Raw genomic sequence first — 22,445 nt, 5'->3', positions numbered from 1 at the left:
TTAGGTACTTACACATGTACAGTACACTTCTACCTAAAAACACTAATAATACGGATAACTGCAAACAAAAACACAAATATACCCACCAACATTCGTACACACAGACAGTAACAAAAAGTCTTCTCTACTGTTGACAAAGTTTAGTAAGCAAATACACACGACTCAGCGCGTCATTCGTCAGTGTGTAGAGGATCCTTCCACTCCCCTCGTGCATGGTAGTAGTGATGGTGTGTAATTATTAGCACGGAGGAGGGTAGCTGAGGAGGGAACGAGGAGGGAGTGGGATTTGAGATAGTGGGGAGAGATGGAAAGAGGGAGAGGGGAGAAAGTTGGGATGTAGAAAGGAGGGAGGTAGGGAGAGATTATTGTTACTGACGTAGAAGGGAAAGGGGAAGGAGGGAGAAGAGATGTAACTGAGGTGTGAGGAGTAAAGAGAGGGAACGAAGAGATAATAAGAGAAGAAAATGAAGAGAGAGAGAAGCAACAAGTAAAAAATAGAATCTGATGGCGAGAAATTTCAAATCATAACCATCAGGTTAATGAGGGAACATATTAGGACACCCTAAGATCACTGTCGACAAGTTTTTTTTAAAGAATAACTCTAATCATCCAGGCTGTTGTGGATAAACTGGCTTTAGTTATTATGGACTTGTTGGTTACGCGCACCAACAGTCAAACAGATAAGGTTGTCTCCAGTGAAGCCTTAAGAGGAAATCGAGTTAATGAGAGCCCGTGCTAGAGTAAAACTTGTCCTCACTTACCATGCCTGGGGCCTCTCAACACTGAAGGAGACGTCACAAGAGATAAGTAAGTTTCCGCAATCACTTATTCACTCGTTTCCCTTCCTCCCTCCCTCCCTCCCTATCTTTCCATCTTACACTTTCTGTCTCCCTTTCAATTGCTTTCTAGGACCTAGGTAATCTAACTACTCCCACACAATAAAAACTAGGACCTCACTCACAGAGACTGCAATTCCCATAATACTGTAGGTGAAGCGTGCCATGACTCCCACCCTGTCGTGTACCGTCATCAAAATAAACTAAGTTTTCACCTGTATATCACAGGCGGTAAAAAGTCAATAATCTACTGTGTAGTTTGGAGGAAAAATACTGTACTTTATCCATAAAAACTTACTTATCCATGGTGTACAGGGCAACCCTAGCCAGTATGGAGGTCACTTGTCTTTCATGTTGGCCTTCAGAGGACACATTCACGTGTACCTCCCCTGGACCGTGAGTGAGAGTACAAAAAACCTAAAACATTCTGGTTCGACATGTGTGTCAGGAGATAATATGGTTGACAGGATAGTGATGTGAGGTAAGCTAAAGAGGAAAGTTGATGTTATAATGTATGACTACCCTTTAACATCTAAGATTTTTAAGCGCCTATTCTAGGTTAATAGGTACACTAGTCATCAACAATTAAATCGAAGAGATTATTTCTCTAGTGATAAAAGAGAAGGACATGTACGGGGGAGGGAAGTGTGCTGTGTGTTGTGGTAAAGACCCTCACAGCCACAACCTCTCCCCCGTCACCTGATAGGTCGAACTCCTATGACGTAATCTTGCTACCAGTGTCCAGCTAAAAATTTTCATTTTAGGATCTTTGTTTTCTGGCGTGTAATAAGTTTCTCTGGTTGCTGCACCCCAAGCATTGAGGACGAGTTTTTACCAGCAACTTGGATCTTGGCGGTGAGACCAGTTAAATAATGTTCCCTTGGCCTTCATGTATTATTAAATTCATTTGTTTTTATACATCTTATGTTTTGCCGTAAGAAGGACGCAGAGGTTTTGTTTTAATCCGCCTCGTTGTTCCTGGAGTTTGTCGTTCATGAACGCGACTAAACAAACAATCATACAATCAAATAATCAACATAGAGTATTGAATATCTTAAGAAAATATTCTGTGAATTTTACACTCGCATATCGTTCAATTAACTAAGACTATATCAATATATTTACACATCAATGTGGACATCCTTCTACACGCTTGGCTGGCCCCAGTCCACCACCCTCTCGCTGTAACATAACATAGGGGTAAAATACTCACAAACAAGGCTGCGTGTCTCGCCCTACTCCCTCCCTTCCCCACCACCACGACGTAAATCATTGACAATTGCACCACCACGCCCGCACACCCACGAGCCAACGCGCCTTTACACCGAGCTGCAGACCGTCGACACCCTTACTTTGATAATATTCTCTACAAATCACAGGATGGGAAATCACACAGTTGTTTAATAGTGGAATGATATAAACAGGAGGCTTCTGGTTGTATTTACTTTCATGTTCTCTAAGTTCGATATAAATACAATACATAATGGAAGATCATACACTAAATACCTGTCCTATGGAGTCGAGATTTATTTTATTACTTAATCTGTTAGAATAAATCTTAGTCTACAGTAAATCGCGCCGTAAGTGAATTTTAATGTATATAAAAACACAGTCGACTGCTATGGAACCGCCTCTATATTTTAAGTAAGACGTTGTTACTCGCTTGACTTTTATCAGCCTTTGGTCATGTAACCTTCTACCATTATTGTAATTAATGAACACGAGAGGTCGTAAATAATTACACGATAAGTTTATAGCCTTCATTAAGAATATATGTATTCAGGTAGCGTCGTACCTATGGTTTACCTGTATTTATATTTTACACTTGATCCCGGACGGTATTCATATCACGCGGGAGTGTCCGGCACCGCCCACGTAGGGGGGGGGGGGGTAATCACACGTCTGGCAGCGCGGAACAACAGGAACAATGGGGTAAAAAAGTATCTAATTGCATTTAAGATGTAAGGAACACATTTCAAGGACACCTCAGCAGTGCTTTACCGCAGGAAGGAGAGCGTAGAGGATGGTGTCACTTAAGTAAAGCCCTAATTAAGTCGCAAGGATAAACGATCATGAAAAAAATGTGCAGTTCTCCCGAGCAGTACAGGCAACCAACAAATACATAACTATACACACAAACTCACACATACGAATACACAAAAATACATAACCCAATATAATAATTTTACCTCCTATATGATGCTGCCATAAAGGGGTTATGACATTAATTACCCAAATGGATATTGTATAAAACAGCAACAGCAATAACGATCCTCTCTTTAGCCCTAGTATTAATGAGGCGCTCTGGGCCAAAAATTCATCGTGTATAGAATATGAAAATTAATAATTGGAGTTAATATCAAAGAGTATATCGGAATATCCACTAAAAACGCTCATAAATTTTCATGGCGTTAAATGATTTCCGAAAAAAACAAAACCCGGGAAACTAAAGCAGAATTGCGTTAGGCTGAATGGAAAATAAAGTTATATGTTATGGAATGAGATAGATAGAAAGATAGATAGATAGATAGGCGGAGGAGTGTACTCAAGATGTATAAGGTGTATTGTGTTATGACCTCTTTGACCTCTGCATGCCACCTCACCCAGGTCATGAAGGTCACAGTGGGTGTGTGGCATAGTGTGTGGGGCATTAAGGTAGCCTCTCAACACATCTCTGGCTCTCAGATTATAGCAATATTTTCAGCAACAACCTCTGTCATCGCTATTAATTCGAGTCAATGTTTGGCACGATATTTATTTTCAGATTTAAGGATATACTTGTATCTGATAATAATAATAATAATAATAATAATAATAATAATAATAATAATAATAACAATAATAAAAATAGTAATAATAATAATAACAATAATAATAATAACACCAAAATAAAGTGAAAGTGGGACCCATAGACTTCAGGAAGAGAGACATTGGCCGGCACTGCACTCGGCCGATTTCACTTCCCAATCTGTAAAGTTAGGTAACGATTTACTGTTGGGTGATCGAAACTTTAGGAATTATCATAACACTAAAAGAAAATAACGACAACAAAAATAACAATATTTTCCCCAGTAATACGAGTCACCATCAAGACACCAGATAATCAAAGAGTCAATAAGAGATTAACAACCAATGAAAACTTCAGACTCGCCAGGTAGGAGCAATAAAGATTGGCCGCCGCTTTCTATGAGTTATTAAGCTGACCGCCTGAACGTTCAATAAATACCAAAATTAATTAACAAAGGCACGCTAAATTCTCACTCGGCTATTAAACCTCCATAAGAAGCTTTATTGCTTTGTTAACATAGCTGAGAGAGAGAGGGGGGAGGCATTACCATCTCTTGTGCCGCTGCCATCATCTTCCACGAGGGACCACAGGATCACCGCCTTCCAAAACTGTTCAAATTACTGCAGGAAGGTTGTTGAGGTGACGCTGGTGTGGTGGGCGGGAGAGTGAGGGAGTCAGAGTGAGGAGGAATTCACAAGGCGTTGAGGTCACTGCTTGAGGTCTTTGTGTGCTGGGTTTTTTTGTGAGTCTTTATGTGTTTGGTGGCCATGAAACTATAGTACATTTTGATAATCATAAACAAAACTGCTTATTATACTTCTGTGAGGGTGGGGACGTTTTATTTTATCGTTTACGTATGTTTAGAAGTTAATTTAGGATTCATTATATAAGTTACGTATGAAATGGGATGGGGAATACATACGTCATCTCATCTCTCCATCATATATTCATCTGTTGTCTCACCTCTCCATCATACATCCCTCTATATCTCACCTCTCCATCATACATCACTATATCTCACCTCTCCATCATACATCACTATATCTCACCTCTCCATCATACATCACTATATCTCACCTCTCCATCATACATCCCTCTATATCTCACCTCTCCATCATACATCCCTCTATATCTCACCTCTCCATCATACATCACTATATCTCACCTCTCCATCATACATCACTATATCTCACCTCTCCATCATACATCACTATATCTCACCTCTCCATTATACATCACTATATCTCACCTCTCCATCATACATCACTATATCTCACCTCTCCATCATACATCCCTCTATATCTCACCTCTCCATCATACATCCCTCTATATCTCACCTCTCCATCATACATCCCTCTATATCTCACCTCTCCATCATACATCCCTCTATATCTCACCTCTCCATCATACATCACTATATCTCGCCTCTCCATCATACATCCCTCTATATCTCACCTCTCCATCATACATCCCTCTATATCTCACCTCTCCATCATACATCACTATATCTCACCTCTCCATTTATACATCACTATATCTCACCTCTCCATCATATCACTATATCTCACTCTCCATCATACATCACTATATCTCACCTCTCCATCATACATCCTCTATATCTCACCTCTCCATCATACATCCCTCTATATCTCACCTCCATCATACATCACTATATCTCACCTCTCCATCATACATCACTATATCTCACCTCTCCATCATACATCCCTCTATATCTCACCTCCCATACATCACTATATCTCACCTTTTTTTTTTTTTTTTTAACGTGGCCTCCAGCCTCCAATAGCCACACCTTCGCCACCATTTATTTACCTTAATATTAAATATCCTAATACATAAGAAGCTATCCTATCTGTGTTAAATTAGTTGAGCTGCAGATCTATGCGGCATTCAGTGACTGTAGCCTCATAGTCAATATCTGCAGCAGTTGTCGGAGTAGGGGCAGAAGCTCTCGTTCCCCTGAGGCAGAGCAAAGCCGACCGAAGGAGAGAGAAGGACAGTCGACATCTCATCCAGGCTGTAACATAACTTCTGGGCTGCTGCTTCTGTTCGGAGATCAGCTCCGCGAGTCTGGCGTAGAAACATCTTGCACTTGGGCCCATCCCACCCGAGGTTGTGAACACTAGAGGAGTGAAGCTGCCTTGATCAACATTTTGTATTCTCTCCCCATATGCCCTTCTCTTGTCGTTCTCGTTCCTCCTATGCGCAGCATCGAGAGCTAGGTTACGGTGACAAACGGCCATGGGATCAAAAATCCTGATGTCGAAGAAAGCTCGCTGTCCCGCGTCCAGAATCCTCGAGCACTGACGTCCACACGGGCTTCGTTAGAAGTGTTTGAAGTCCTATGTTGGAAGATCTCGCCATCCAGTGGAAGGAGGGTCGGTTCTACCATGACGTCCCGGCAGATTTCCTTCAACATATTTGCTGTGAGATCCCTTACCTCGTCATGCCTCATGCATATGAAGCCCCCCTTCTTGCAGACCATGGCGTGATCGCCATCATAGGAAGAGCCACACACGCATTGGGAGGGCAAACCATCTACTGGCCAACCGTACCTTAGAGCAATGGCATCTGTAAATTCTGTTTGTTAAGGCTGAAACCATTTGCCCTTATCGGTCTCACCTCTCCATCATACATCCCTCTATATCTCACCTCTCCATCATACATCCCTCTATATCTCACCTCTCCATCATACATCCCTCTATATCTCACCTCTCCATCATACATCCCTCTATATCTCACCTCTCCATCATACATCACTATATCTCGCCTCTCCATCATACATCCCTCTATATCTCACCTCTCCATCATACATCCCTCTATATCTCACCTCTCCATCATACATCACTATATCTCACCTCTCCATCTCCAATTCACCTCTTCATAATTACCTTTTTTGTCAAATTTAAAATAAAAATAAAAATAATAACATAGAAATACTTATATATATATCATTCTTATCTCCAATAGTCGCGACCCGCCATAGATAAGCTGAAAGACGTTTGCCCCATGGAGGATTGGAGAGCCCAGGTCCAACACACACAAAGGTAAGACAAGTCACTATGTAAATTCAGTTTTCTTTTCATGCTTTTTTTTTTGTTTCACTGGACCGCAACACTGAGCTAGATCATCAGTCTGAAGTGAGTTGACATGCAAAGAGACGCCTTAGGCAGTTTTTCCCTGTACGATAAGGGTTCTTGCCCCCAGTTTCACTAATTTTTGCCCTTCAGCCATACCAAACACGTGCGACTTCCTGCCCACAGTCTCCCTGGGGCACCTTCTGACTCCCTGTTAATTCTCTCACTTAACGAATATGGTGTATGAATGTAATTACTAACACCTGTTGAAAAATACAATAAGTAGGTGTACATAGAAGCCGATTCAGTACGTACAATAATTATAACTCGTTAATAAAAGGATAATTTACATAGATCAAACAGAAAAGTACGTAAAGTTTTAGTGCCTACGTGATTACGCCTGGTCAAACCTAACCTAACCTACCGTATGCAGACGAGATAGACACAGATACCCCGTTCTACATAGTGATAGGGAAGTTTAGTTACACCAAATAATGTAAACGGCAACATTACCTACTGCCCTGGAGGTGGTCATCGCAGGCACACGATACACCTGACAGCTGACTCACCCGGATGTTGTAACCTGATTACATGATGTGATAGCGGCTCTGTCACTGTTATCGTCTGGAAATTCAACACTTGACTTCTTCTTATTGTGATGTTTGATAAAAATCAGACAAGATAAGTGAAATTATCGAAAGAAAAAGTTGACAAAAAATGAAAATGAATCAAGCAAATGATGGCTCTCTCTTTATGCTTTTAAAATAATAGCCTTCATCCCTTAATTATTTTCGATACATAAATTGAATTTTTTCGTTTTCAGTCATGACATTTCGAAAAAAAGAAATAAAAAACTATAAAACAATAGTAAAACTACCAACTATTTAGGAGACACGGTGAGGCGGTCATTGTGGTGTTTGCCATAGTAAGGTGGTCACTGTAATAAGGTGTTCGCTATAGTAAGGTATTCATTGGCGTAATACAAATATTCAGTATCATCAAGGGACAACAGTTGAGCTAACGCCATTTTACAAAATCAACCAATCATCAACCTTGCTGCACACAGTGATGCGGTAATGTGTACATAGCAACTTGTAAATACGATCTAAAATAGACCAAAAATAGCAAAATGATTATTTAGAAATTTTGAATTAGTCAGGATGCAGGATGATGAAAAATATTAAACTGTGATCTGATCTCATGAATTAATTGTTCGAAACACTTTATCTCAGTTCAAAGTTTCAGTCACATTCATCAACTTAGGTTTCTTAAATACAAGATGGCCACCAGTCATCAAGTCTGGGTAATGAGAGGAACACTGTCATGGGATGCGTTAGGCTTACCCACGCAACCAACTCCAAAGTTTGTTTTACTAGAGATAAGACACCCGGCGAGGCATAACTGGGACATGTATTTTCAATTAGTGTATGTTAGCCAGCCTTTAGGGGGGGGTGGGCAGTGGAACAGTGTTGTACTGTTCATCACTTCACACCCAAAAACCTCATTTTAAGTAGTATCCCCTGAGCCATGGGTTAGTTAAGACGTCGTCTCCATCCTCTCCCTCCTGAAAGGGGGCGGGACACCACACCACACAGAGTCCTCCACCACCATCCTGTCCTGTGAACCGTCGCCGACACGAGACTAAGCATGTTAACCTAGGTTTGTTATCCCCGTGGAAATATCACTTGTGGATGCCTGGTTGCGACAAGAGCAATCCAGGCTGGCCTATCAAACCTACAATAAATGGTTAATTAATTCACGCTTACAGAGTTCTCCTGCACGACACCCGTCTACAGTGACTGTCAGTGACTCGAGACTATGTGTGGTAACCCAAGAGTACTTTTTGTTGTTATGGCCGTGGACAGAAGTTCTTGTGATGAAGCCTGGTTGCAACAAAAGCAATCCAGGCTGACAGTAAATGTATCACTTGAAGAATTAAGGCTCTGTTAAGTCATACCCATAGTAGAGTAATCACAAGTGCCAGCAAGTTGAAATTCTTTTTTAGAAGATTAATTTTATTACAGCGCGAACGTGAGTGATTTATATATCCATGCAAATTGTAAATCATTGTATGGAAGCTTGACAAATAAATGTAAGTGCAATTATCTGCCCGTATCTGTGATCCTATCTTATTATTACTAAAGGTACTGACTGATTGGTTATGACAAAGTATAACCAATAACTTAGATGGATGTTGAAATTAATGAATTCATTAAATCATCATTTATCAAGTATAAATCATGGAATGTCGAGTGGTGGAGTGAACTTCTACGTAGATACGCCATAATCTCCTGTAAGTAATCAGTGTGAAGGTATCGAACTCTACGGTAAGAAATAAGAAATACGACATATTATTATCTTTATATAATATAATCCACTCATATACCACCGAGCCACCCAAAACCATGACAATTACTTAGGTCTCTTAAATACAAGATGGCCACCAGTCATCAAGTCGGGGTAATGAGGGGGAACACATTTATGGAGTTTAGTGAAATTCACAAAACTAAAAATGCAAAAATGTTGGTCACAATGATCTTATTTTAAGGAGGGCCAGGTCACGGGTGTACAGTGTATAAAGGTTCATGACTGTAACTAACATGGTTTAGGAAATGTCTGGTCATGTATATGTACTGACGGACGGACGGACGGACGGACTACAGCAACACATTATGCTCCTTCCATGTTTGTTGGAGCCGGTTTCCTAGGCATTAGTTCCCGTTAGGAGCAGTGTGGATGCTGCATAAAATAAACTAAGCCTTTCAGTACTTCAGAAGGAGGTGTGACCGGCACTACACTCGACCACCTACACTTCCCCAACAGCTGGGTGAACTGGAGGTGTCTTCAGCGAGCACCAGCGGCTCTTAGGAAATAAGTTAAGTGGTGTACTCCAAGCTTTGTCAATAAATTTGTTAAACTAAACTAAAGGTGTACCCACTCGGCAGCCGCACCCTCGTAGTTTGTAGCGGGACATAAAAAACATCAGCACACATCAAGGTACAGCAGGCAGTAGGAGCCCTGCAGACCACCAGACCTGTGTCGAGTTTTTATGTGTTTTTTAATGAGGTTATGTATCCCATAATTAATAGGGACACGTACCCGGGTTTTTTAAGGTTAAAATTTTCCCATTTTGATGACCTTGTGTATTTTGTTTTCCATGAGGTTAAGGTACCCGTTTTTATTAAGGTAAATGACATGTTTTTCTAGAGGCTAATTATTTTCCTTTTATGATTAACTTAAGAAGCGTTGGTTATGTTTATTACCCTGGATTAGGTTTAGTCTGAAGCGGTGATGTTAACACGTTTACAAATACAAGCTATTGATGGGGTATCGTTTCACATGGAGTTTGTACGTGATCCTTCAAACCAAATCACCTAAGAAATCTGTAATAACTGAGGTAACTAAATTTCTACATCCATCTTAGTTAATATATTTTCCGGTCAAGAAAAAGAAGGGATAGTTTATGAAAACTTAACCATAGGATGGTCAACGAAGATCTTTTAAACCACAGGAAGGCACAGCGGTGTGAAATCTTCAATGCAGTAATATTATCAACGATTTAACAGGAAATACACAAAACACACCATTAGTTCCAGAGGCAGGTCTACAGTTTTCTTCTGAAGGTGCATTTATTAAACTGGTCTGGTGGTCGTGGTGGCGTGCCGGCCGGCCAGCATGAATGACCAAGTGTGATCCAGGATGTTTGGTCTCAGGTCGCGCTGCAGGGGTTGAAGACCTCGTATTTATCGTCTAATAAGTAGAGGTTTGTTTGAGAGAGTTTTAGATTCGTATGTTGAAAACAATTTTTGATATAAAAATTACATATCTTAATACTGAGAAATTGGTTACCCAAAATTTTAGAGCCACCACCGCAGGCCAAGGAAATGAACCTGACAAAATGTGTGGAAATATCTGTGATTTCTGCAGCTATGTGGCAAAAACCTTGTTACACTAGACTCTAGAGAGTCTAGAGCAAGTCGGGCGGCAGGCCACAGCCTGCCACACGTATTTTGTACACTTGCACCGCGTCATGAACCATCTGTGTGATATATACAATATATACACATAAGCCAGTCGTGCACCATTATCAAACATGGCCGAGGGTAAGGATGTTTTTGCATATCAATGAATAAACTCTCAAATATACACATAAGAAATATATCACACATGGAGAATAAACATGAAGTGACACTGAGTCAACATAGATCACGCCTTTGGGTAAGTCGGTTGTACTTGTAGTTTCAATTTGGTGTTAAGTGAAAATAAACATCCCCACCAGTCGGCTCATGAATTATTTAAGCAACATATATGTCAACATTGCTTTCTTCATGTCAGTTTCTGTTCATGAATTTACCTCAGTCACTGGGTGTCATGGGGCCAGTAGTTAAACAAAGGAGAAGAGACTCATTGATACCTGAACTTGTACATATTTTATATTCATGATTTATGGTGTATACGTGACGTATATGCGACCCATTAGTATAGTTTGAAGACACGTTTGAGTAACTTGAAACGAGTGCTGTGACATCATCATCCACATATTCTACCCATCTTACCCCTGTTGGGTGCAGTTTTCCTGCTTCATTACCCGGGTCTTCACCGCTCTACCTCAGACGAGTGCTGCGTAAGCATGAGGAAAGTAAAGGACTGGCGAGTATCTGTGTGTAACTTATAGTGTTTAAGCTTTAAGGGAAGTAATAACACTACCATATAAATGTACTATATACAGAACAAAATACATCCCCGTGACCCTGAGACAGAGGTAAACGGCAAAAGCTAACCACGTATTGCCACACCAACACAAAACACTGTCACACCTACTGCAATTCATTGTCAATCCATAAAAAAAGTTAAAGTGTAACTGGCTTTAAGTTTAGCGGCGTAATTGTGGTTAAAAATATATTTAAAATTGTCAAAGCTTGGTTTAATTTTTTTTTAAGATAATAAGTTTTATCTTTTGTTCATTGAAATGGCCTAATATTTTAGTGGGTGTACACATGACGGCACTGAGGTCTGACATGCTACCTGTACTAATGCTCGACCTGCCTGACACACCTTCAGATTTAGGAGTCAATCCGAGGCACAATTCAGCCACCTGGGCCTGGAGCAACACATCACGGACAGGTTGAGATAAGATAGTCCTATCTTCCCCTGTAGTCTGGATCTATGCATTTTACAAGCAGGTGTGGATATGATTAGATCATTAACACTCGCTCACACCGGGTAATAAATCGTTAACTCAACTGGGATTTGAACACAGATCAGTGTGATACCCACTCTACCACCGCACTTACAACAGATTCAGATTCAGATTTGCCCCCGAGGGGGCTAGTTTATTGGGCACCCCCTTACATCCTGTGCAAGGTGAAGCGCAGAAGCGTTTACAGCGCCCAACAGGGAAGTATGAAAAGTTCATACTTGCCTTTATGACTCGTACATTAAGGGCGTAAAAGCCTGAAGGGTCATAGGTTCTGTCAAGTTACATAAAGTGAGAGAATGATGAGTGTGTGGGGGGAAAGTTCCCGGTACATTTTATCTGTTTATGGCAAAGAGTGGCAGGTCCCTAATAATGTCAAATGCCAGGCCTGTGACTAGGAGGAGGACGCACTTACAACCTAATCAACAGACTAACTTATATCTACATAGATTAGAATTCAAAAGTGAACCAAGCTTGGGTGGAGTTGATCCTGGTAACCCATTGTCGAATTATCTGAATAACAGGTATATGCAGTAAATGACGAACGTCTAGTGCAGATTAGCTTTTTATAGAAACAAAACATAATCAGGCCAAATTTATGAATGTGCCATCTACAAAGCGAAAATGGACACCACACATAATAATTTTACACGAACGTTACTTGCTGGCACACACAAATCTCGCTGGCTGATGAACGAAATTAAATTATCTTCTGCATTTATGAATAATCAAGATCTATCCTATGAGCCATTTAATCACTCATAAAATTAATAAATAGAACATAATTTCATCTTATATTAAGTTAAATAAACTGTACGACATTTTTCCCGTATATCTCTAGTTAAAAAAATCAGCCAATCAAGCGCCGGCGTTCCTCCGGTCAAGGCCTGTGATCGATATATACAGTATGTCGATAGGGAACCAGTTTATGCTCTTGGTAGGAAAGTTCATTATATCTATAACAATTTATTAAATTGAAAATAACCGATTTAATAAATACCCATACACAGTATTCATAAATAATTTAAATTAATCCGCTAGTTATAATTTCATCCGTAAAATTAACATTCAATAATTAACAAGAGCTGGAGTTAATTAAAATGTGTAAATTTATTAATGTGATTCATGAACGGTGTATATATATATATATATATACAGTATATATATATATATATATATATATATATATATATATATATATATATATATACAGGTTGACAATCCTTTATCCGAAATCCTTGGGGCCAGAGGCATTTCGGTTTTCGGAATTTTTCGGTTTTCAGAATGGTTAGGTTTTTTTTTTTTAATGTGTATTAGCCCACCCGGGCATAGATCACTGACCCACATTGGGGCCTGGGGGTCTAAAATATAATAAAAATTATAATAATAATAATAATAATAATTCATAGGTCTAGGTCGTGTTTCTCACTTTTGATCTTTTTTTCATTCTTGTATTTCTTTACTGTATTATTATTTTATTATTACAGTATTATTGTTATTATTATTATTATTATTATTATTATTATTATTATTATTATTATTATTATTGTAATCATTATTATTTTATTTTGGTGTATAATTATTAAAAATTTTATTTACTATGAATAATTATTATTATAATTATTATTACTATTACATTTTTGCCCCCCAGGCCCCGATGTGGGTCAGTGATCTGTGCCTGGCTGGGCTAATAATCCCTGTTAAAAAAAATAAATAAAAAAAAAATTTCCCACAAAAAACTTTCGGTTTTTAGAGCTTTTCGGTTTTCGGAATTTCGGATAAAGGGTTGTCAACCTGTACATATATATATATATATATATATATATATATATATATATATATATATATATATATATATATATATATATATATATATATATATATATATATATATATTCTGTAGGTGCGTTGATAATCAGTGAAAGAAGAAAACAGTGATATATATATATATATATATATATATATATATATATATATATATGTATATATATATATATATATATATATATATATATATATATATATATATATGTATATATATATATATATGTATATATATATATATATATATATATATATATATATGTATATATATATATATAGTATATATATATATATATATATATATATATATATATATATATATATATATATATATATATATATATATATATATATATATATATGTATATATATATATATATATATATATATATATATATATACTACGTTAACAATTGGACTGACGTCATCGCCTGAACAAGCGCCGTAGTTAACACAGGGACGCCGCCTGACCTCGAGGTTAGTGAACACGTAATTAAACTCTTGACACTTCACTTAAATGTTGACTAATTTAGTTTCGGTAATGAATTTCTTTCATTTTCCCGACAGACATATTTTCTGGTCCAAATCTGAATAATAATGTTTTCCGAAAATATGATTCGATATTCAATCATGATTTTTGCCCATCAGTTCGTGACAACCAGACCCTGGTCGTGTGTTGTGTACTGTAATAAATATTGTTAGCATCATCGTCGTTGTTCGTATAATTAAAACATTAATATTATAATTATTATTATCAATCATTATCATTATCATTATTAACACTTCATTATTCCTGTTAACAATATTATCATTATTATTAACCTATCATCATATATTTCAAACTATCCCACTTATACTTTATTAATGTATTTATTAACTTATCCTTTACTTCATATATTCACTTCATTATCTATCTATTCTTTATCTCATCAAGGAGTGGTCAACGTTTCAGCCAATCAGATTTAAGCTACACGTCATTCATCAGGCTTTAGAAAATTAAATACACTTGTGAGTAACTGGCAACATACTTTACTGAGTTGCCTCTTTTTTTACTGGGTAACAAACACGTCACTAGCGAGTTAGTGACCGTCGACTAAAACGGTAATTAATTCGTGTGTGTGTGTGTGTGTGTGTGTGTGTGTGTTTCAGTGCGCGCATGCTGATGTACACGCATTCTGAAGAGTGTGTGCGTGCGCTCTAGCATGCAAGTACGTGCAACCAAGCTTCTAAGTGTATATTCAAACGTGATTTCGAGTAAACATTCGTATCTAAATTTTAAGAAATTTATACCAAGAACGAAAACTACTGTAACTGTAGACCCGAAAGCACCACCTGCATCAACAATGGCTGCTATACAGGATGTTTCGGAAATACTTTTCATAATTCTGGGTGTGTATTCTTGGGACATACATAAGGATAAATGACTCCATGACCATAGTGTCAATTCACCACAGTTTCAGAGTTATAACAGGAAATCGGGTAGGGGATGACTGCAACAGGTGCATGGACATAAAACATAAAATATCCAGCCCTACTTGTAGTGGAGCGGCATAGCTACAATTTTCACAACAATTGTGCATTTAATGATGAAAGCACCAAATATGGCACAGCGATGGAGTAATGGTATATGAACATTTTCAGATATGGAACCACTCGATACTGGATTTGAGTGGCCGCTATAAATTAGGGGCGGATCCAGGAAAAAAATTCAGGTTTCACCACGTTACTGTCTTTGTCCTGTGAGACCGTCTAATACTGCAAAGCATAGGGAAATAATAGGCTATAGGAAGAAAGAAAAGAGGGTTCAGAGGCATTCGATGAACCCATAATACGTCAACTGGCTGAATTTGAATCACCGAAACTGAGCAACCCAAGGCTAACTTCCACCAACATGAGCAAACCAACACGACGCAGGACAAGTTTCTTCAGGATGTGAAAGCACTTACACTTGTCATGGAAGAAATGGGAAGAAATTGCTGACATAATGGTTCTTCATACAAAGGAAATCTTGTGTCCAGAAGTCGTGAAGAGTGTGCAGAATGTTATCAAACTTGGACGAGAACAATTCCATTCATATGTAAGAGAACGCCTTGAAGAAAAGTCTAAGCCTATTGGTGACACTATTAAGCTCTACAAGCTAACACTATTCAGTTCTATGAAATCCAAGTCTCCAACTAGGCGTAAGCAGCAACTAGCCTTCGCAAAAGACGACTGTGGACTCTTCTCCAGGCTCTACATAGCCTGTTAAACAAATGAGGGTGATTTGGACGAATTCTTCAAGCATGAAAACTGGGCCTATCCACCAGCACTCTCCAGTAATGGGAACTCCGCTTCAGCAAGAAGACCGACTTACTCACACCCCTTGAACAGCTTGCTGACAAGATCACTGATGCTCCACATGTCACCTCAATTATACTCGATGGACCTGCCGTTGTGGAAATGTTGAAGCCAGGAGGCAGTAGGACATTTCAAGAATACAGCACAGCTGTATTCATTCCCTATATTGAATCACAACTCGAATATCGATCTCGACTTGACCTGGTATGGGATTGCTACCTGAAATCTGGGAGTCCAAAAGCAACAGTAAGATGTAACCGTGGCAAGGGCATTCGAAGACGCGTCACTGCCTCTGGTCCTCTACCTAGCAAGTGGCAAAACTTTCTTCGCAACAGTGACAACAAAGAGGAACTCTTCAGTTTCCAGTCAGAACAGGTTATGCAGTTGGTTGTCAAAGAAAGTAAACAGCTGGTTGTCACAGACAAGAAACAGGTACTCACTGTTCCACCCCGGAAAGACACTGCCAACTTGGCACCATGCAACCACGAAGAGGCCGACACTAGGATGATGGTTCATGCAGCTGATGCCTTGGAATGTGGTCATCGGCGAATACTCATTCGTACTATCGATACAAATGTTGTTTATCCTTGCAGTTGCTCTAGCGAATGAACGGAGTGAGGTACTAGATGAACTATGGCTTACTTTTGGCACAGGAAAGAATCGACGTTACATAGCAGCACATCAGATTGCAAAGGCCCTGGGACCTGAGAAGTCGAGAGCTCTTCCAGTGTTTCACGCAATAACGGGCAACAACACGGTATCTGCCTTCGCAGGTCATAGCAAGAAGACAGCCTGGGCCACATGGAATGCATTTCCGGAAGTGACAACCGCCTTCCTCGGTCTGATTTCCACCCTAAGTGAGCTGCCTGATGGTGTCCTGTCGACACTGGAGAGATTCATCGTGCTGCTCTATGACCGTACGAGCACATGCTGTGACGTGAACGTGCTGAGAAAGAAACTGTTTTCAAGAAAATCAAGATCACTGGAGGATCTCTCACCAACATGAGCTGCTCTGGAGCAGCACATAAAGAGAGCTGCTTATCAGGCTGGACATATCTGGGGACAGGCCGCAATAGCGTTTGTCAGTCTGCCATCACCATGTGACTGGGGTTGGATGAAGTCGGGTGATGAGGTGGAACCACTCTGGGCCACACTCTGAAGTGTCAAAGTCATGCCACGAGCTCATCTCTTGCGGTTGCAGAAAACACTGCAGTGGCAAGTGTAGGTGCAAAAAATCTGCACTTAAATGCACTGGACTTTGTGCATGTTAAGGTGGCTGTTAAGGCTAAATATCTACAGAGATTCGGCCCCAATAGCCGAATGTTCAGAATTTTTTTTTTAAGTTTTGGGAGTTCGGAAAATTTGTATGTTAATTTTCCAGTGCAATGCCTTTACTTGTCTTTTTCATTGTGATAAACTTCGAAAACTATCACAAATGATTTTCGTAACCCGGATTATGTATATTGATGCATTGGAATAGAATATGCAACCGTAAAAACAGAAATACATAGTTTAGCTTATCATGAACGGCGGCCATCTTGAAATTCAATATGGCGCCCACAGAGGTTGAGTTTCTAGTGGTTCCATATCTGAAAATATTCACCATGTATTACTCTATATCTGTGCCAAAGTTAATGCTTTCATCATAAAATGCACACTTGTTTGGCTATGCCGCTGTACTATGTAGTAAGTGGTAAGATTCAGGAAGAGGGCCAAATTTTTTAATATTTAATGTAAAACCCATATCAGATTACATATGATTGTAAATAAACTCACTTGCAACACTGGATATTTAATTTATACTTTGTAGATTTTATCACATCTCAACCCCCAACTGTCATGTGTTATAACTCTGCAACTGTGGTGCATTGACACTATGGTCATGGAGTCATGTATGTCCCAGGATTATGAAAAGTATTTCTGAAACACCCTGTACAGTATTTTGCTTAGGTTCTAGATACAGTGTCACCACTAACAGTCCATCCATTATGATTTCCTGTTTCGTAACTGAGTATTAATTTTACCTGAAAATTCAATTTCTCAAACAAGATATAACTAATCTCTTACTTTGGCGGGCAAGTGGATACATGGTTCGCCTCCGGGCACTCGCCTGTGGCATTCCTAGGCCACCCAACTGTGAATGGGTATCTAACTGAACAGTTAGGAAAGTTAAGTCGGTGGAGCGCAGTGCCAGCCATGTTGTCTTTTTTGTGGAGGGAAAAACAACTTCGGCTACGGTGCGTAATATATACAGTATGTACTTATTGCCCTAATTGCCCGTCAGGCCCCATGGTCTGGCGGGGCGCTCTTTCACCTTGACAAAACAACTCGACCTCGTAAATATTATTTACAAACATATCACTCCTGGAAATGATCTTTGTATTGTTTTGTGTAGTATTTATTAATTCCTCCGGTCAATTCCTTTGCGGGGGCGTTTTCTAACAAGACCCCCCTAGCTATTGCCTTAAATAAGTAACACTACATTTGGGCATTGCTTTGTACATGTTCTACTCTTGAAACAAACACAAATAAATATCCATCGAAAAAGTCCATTAAACTAAACTTGTCGGTCTCTCCTCTGATAGACTTATCGCAGGAAGTTCTTCGTCCTTTTAAATATCCTGAAGGATCCTTCACCTTCCCAGCTTCCGCTAGGGCTAGTCGGTCAAGTGCTCAGGTCCCAAACATTGAAAATATGAAATAAAATGTAGGTCTATGTAGGCCTTAACGTACTTGGTAATTTGTATAGGATAAAGGCAACTTATATACAGTAATGATATCACTATACATACGAAGATGCTTTAGTCCCGTTGAGAATTTTTTTGAAAATATAAGCCAAATGGTGGTATTTCCTGCATTTTATATAGGGCTGTACGAAATGGAGGGGGGATCCTGTTCACCATGACCCAATCCCTTGAACTGCCCTCGATATATTAAATTATTTTCAGGTAAAAAACGTATAATATACATTAATAAAAATATGTAAGAATTTCTTTTTTAACCATCCATAATGCAAGATTTACTATGCCACAAACTAGAAGTTGAATTGAATTGTAAGCATTACCAGTGATACGTGACTCACGCTCATCATCTAAATAAGGGAATATTACTGATGATTAATGACACGTGTTGAAAAAAACTTTCCTCCAAAGTCACTGTTAATTGTAAATGTTCGCTCCTCGTAAGGTAGTTGTATGTGTATATACAAGTATATACTGTAAGTACACTGTCAATTTTTTTTTTCAATTTCAATAGTTTATTCCTTGATAGAGGAAGACAAAAAGTTTAATGAAGTAAAAATTATTTCCTGTTGAATCACCTATGGAAAAACCTTTATATTACTAATTATAACAACTGTTCTTGGTTTCTTTGCGTCAATAACAACCAGTTTTGTTAAAATATTAAAATGGTTAAAATGCACAAGTCTACCATGACAAACTGCCCATTTTCTCTCCGAGTTGTCAACAAAAACTGAAGAAAACGATTTTGGGTACACTAGTCTAATCATGAAAATTCCACAAAATATGCTTATACCAAGCAGTACAGTAAAGCATTTGGAAATGCTCTACACACTCTTTGGCATGCATGTAAATCTTCTATTACAACATCTAAACTGAGAAAATGAAATAAGATTGGTAAAACCTCATACACTGCCGAAACACTACACTATTAATCCCTACGTTGATGTTTCTTTTATATCATTCACCAACGAACTAACTACACTTGGATAATATACCATAAAAATAACAGCCTTACCTCATTTAAGCGTCAGACCAAGAAGTTATTGGAGTAAGAACTCTCCAAAGATGATCAGTAGCAGGCATTAATCGTGCCGGACTACATGATACAGGCAACAACAAGGGAGGAGATGACCCTCTTTGTCTCACCACCAGCCAATCGTCTTCCAAAACTTTAGCAGTTCACACACCCTGTTCCTGGATGCTTCCTGCACTTAAATATGCACTCCATGAAACACATCTTCTGTTTATTCCATCGAAAATCGATAAGCACAATGTAGAACAGGGGATCGTCACTTCACAAGATGCTGATACTCTGGAAAATACAGCCGACGACAACACACGGAAGGATGTACGATAATCTTCTCTTGCATATTTCTTGAATCAAAAACGTGCTCAGGGGAGGTTGGCTAACTGAATCTCACGGCTTACACATAACAGTTTGGCTGATGAACTTGTTGATGACAAGAATACATATATAGTTACAGAATAAATAAGCAAGAAAGGGTACATGAAACCCCGTTGGGACCCACAATTCTCCCACCCCCCTCCCCACATGAACTCTGACCGGCCGGCCTCAGGGCATGCGGGCCCCCGGGCACCATACACTTCCACAACACTTCGTCCTCTTTCAGTTACATTAGTTGACCGCCTTCAAAGAGGTATACTTGCTTATTTGTGACAAAGTCGTCTAGTAGTAGAGTTTCGTAATTACTCTGTTAAAGTTTATTATATGCTGATGAAAGGTTTATCAGATACAAGGTGTTCAGTCCTTATATGATCTGCTAAAACCAAAAAAAATTTCTTAGGAAGAAAATAAATTGTCAAGCAAGTTTTCACCATCTGCCGTGGGCGGCGGGAACCCCCTCCCCTGTTCCTGCCTATAAATATCAATGCTTTCCATGTCAAAAAAAAAACAATTCTGTCTGATGTTAACACAACTTATACGGTCTAATATAATTCTAACAAGAGGTCGGTATATCTACAAAGGAATGCTAGATGATTAACAAACCTCCAGGTCGACCGAAAGTTTGGTAACCAGAGGACGGGTGAGCGGCCACGCTGGTGCTGGGAACAAACCAACGCTCAATTTTAGAGGTAAAAGATAGGAGCTGCTGCACGCCACTCCTCTACTTTTTCTCATGAGTTATTACTTTCAGGTATTCTTACGACTCATTTCATATTCGAAAGGTATCTTAAGAGTGATACCAGAGCAGTGAAGGTCGTCATTTATAGCAGAACGAGGCGTAAACTTCTGCATAATATAAACCTTTGGTTCTGCCGTGTGCAGCAGTATTTTACCTGGCGGCGAGGGGATGGAGGGAGGAGGCGGGGGAAGGGTTGTGGGCCCACTCGTGTGTCTGTCTATGTTAGGATCTGTTTGTCTTTCTATGGCTTATCTAAATTGATCAAAGTAAGTCCCACATGGTTCATATTTATCGTCTCGGGACTGTGAATTCCGACTACTACGACCTCGTCCATCTTAGGTTAGCGGGCGAACGGATGGCGGAGATTTTTTGCCGTCTCTGAGGATAATTATACACCTGTCAACAGAGGCGGATAAAAAACTTATGGGGTGGATAAAGAGATGTAAACGAAGTGCATCTACAGTATACATCAGCGGCTCTACATGATATATATATATATATATATATATATATATATATATATATATATATATATATATATATATATATATATATATATATATATATATATATATATATATATATATATATATTATATATATTTCATGTAGATGGTGGTGGTGGTGTGTGGATGTCATGTTTTTGACCTGGGTCCTTTACCTCACCACGTATTACACGATCACGGAGAGCTGACATTATCTCGACGGGAACAGCCACACACGAGCAATAATTTCTCCTGATATTTGGTGGTGAGGATAGTTAAGGCGAGGCCCTCACCCCCTCCCGTCTTACATGTGTCATCACACTTCATGTGTTCGTGAGAGCACCACTGAGACGTAATTGTCGAGTCGCTCATCTCTGTGTTATATAACTGGTAATCCGTGTTGACGAACGAGGATCTCCTCAGAGAAATTACATCTATTTTCATAATGTAACTTGGCATTGCGGGGAGGAGTGTGTACTTTTTTTTTTTTTACGGTCAGGACAATATTTAGGAAAATGGGTGGTCGAGTTTGTGGGTCACAGGCCACACTCGTGTTTGGATTATGGGTCACACACTGGTTGTTTTGTCTCGAGTTATAGAGGATGCAAACAGATTGGTGGCAGCGCACATGTATCTAAACATATATAATCTATTCTCATTTGTGAGAGAAAAAATAGGAGTATTATATACACATTGTGCCATACATCGTGCTAAAACAGTGAGTGAACATAATTGTGTGAACAGTCATTTCCTGTCAACTATCAGCTAGGTGACTCAGGTAGACCACAACAAACCCGGCCTCACTGTTAACTTACCCACGTACTGCACCAATCTTAAAAGCCTCTATACAAACTCTGGTTGAGAAGAAAAAAATGGCATTAATAAAGGCTGAAGCAACAAATAAAATAAATATTCTGAACTCAGGAGAACAATATGCATAATTCGAGAGGATCAGAAAATTAAATACATTACTGCACTACACCCCAGGAAACTTTAAAA

The 22,445-nt window shown here is 39.1% G+C and overlaps 1 protein-coding gene across 1 annotated transcript in view; it reads right to left on the bottom strand.

Moving 5' to 3' along the window:
- Window positions 1-20,158, bottom strand: part of LOC121874096 (DBH-like monooxygenase protein 1) — a 106,051-nt gene extending 85,893 nt beyond the window's left edge. The window contains exon 1 of the mRNA XM_042378010.1: window positions 19,834-20,158. Coding sequence (XP_042233944.1) covers window positions 19,834-19,838 — 5 coding nt within the window. The 5' untranslated portion in view covers window positions 19,839-20,158. The remainder of the gene's footprint in view (window positions 1-19,833) is intronic.
- Window positions 20,159-22,445: the final 2,287 nt, after the last annotated feature.

Source organism: Homarus americanus, unplaced genomic scaffold, assembly GCF_018991925.1.
Source record: "Homarus americanus isolate GMGI-L3 unplaced genomic scaffold, GMGI_Hamer_2.0 scaffold49667, whole genome shotgun sequence".
Taxonomy (NCBI): Eukaryota; Metazoa; Arthropoda; class Malacostraca; order Decapoda; family Nephropidae; genus Homarus; species Homarus americanus.
Note: the sequence above shows the minus strand (reverse complement) of the source record. Positions and strands in the feature narration are given on the sequence as shown.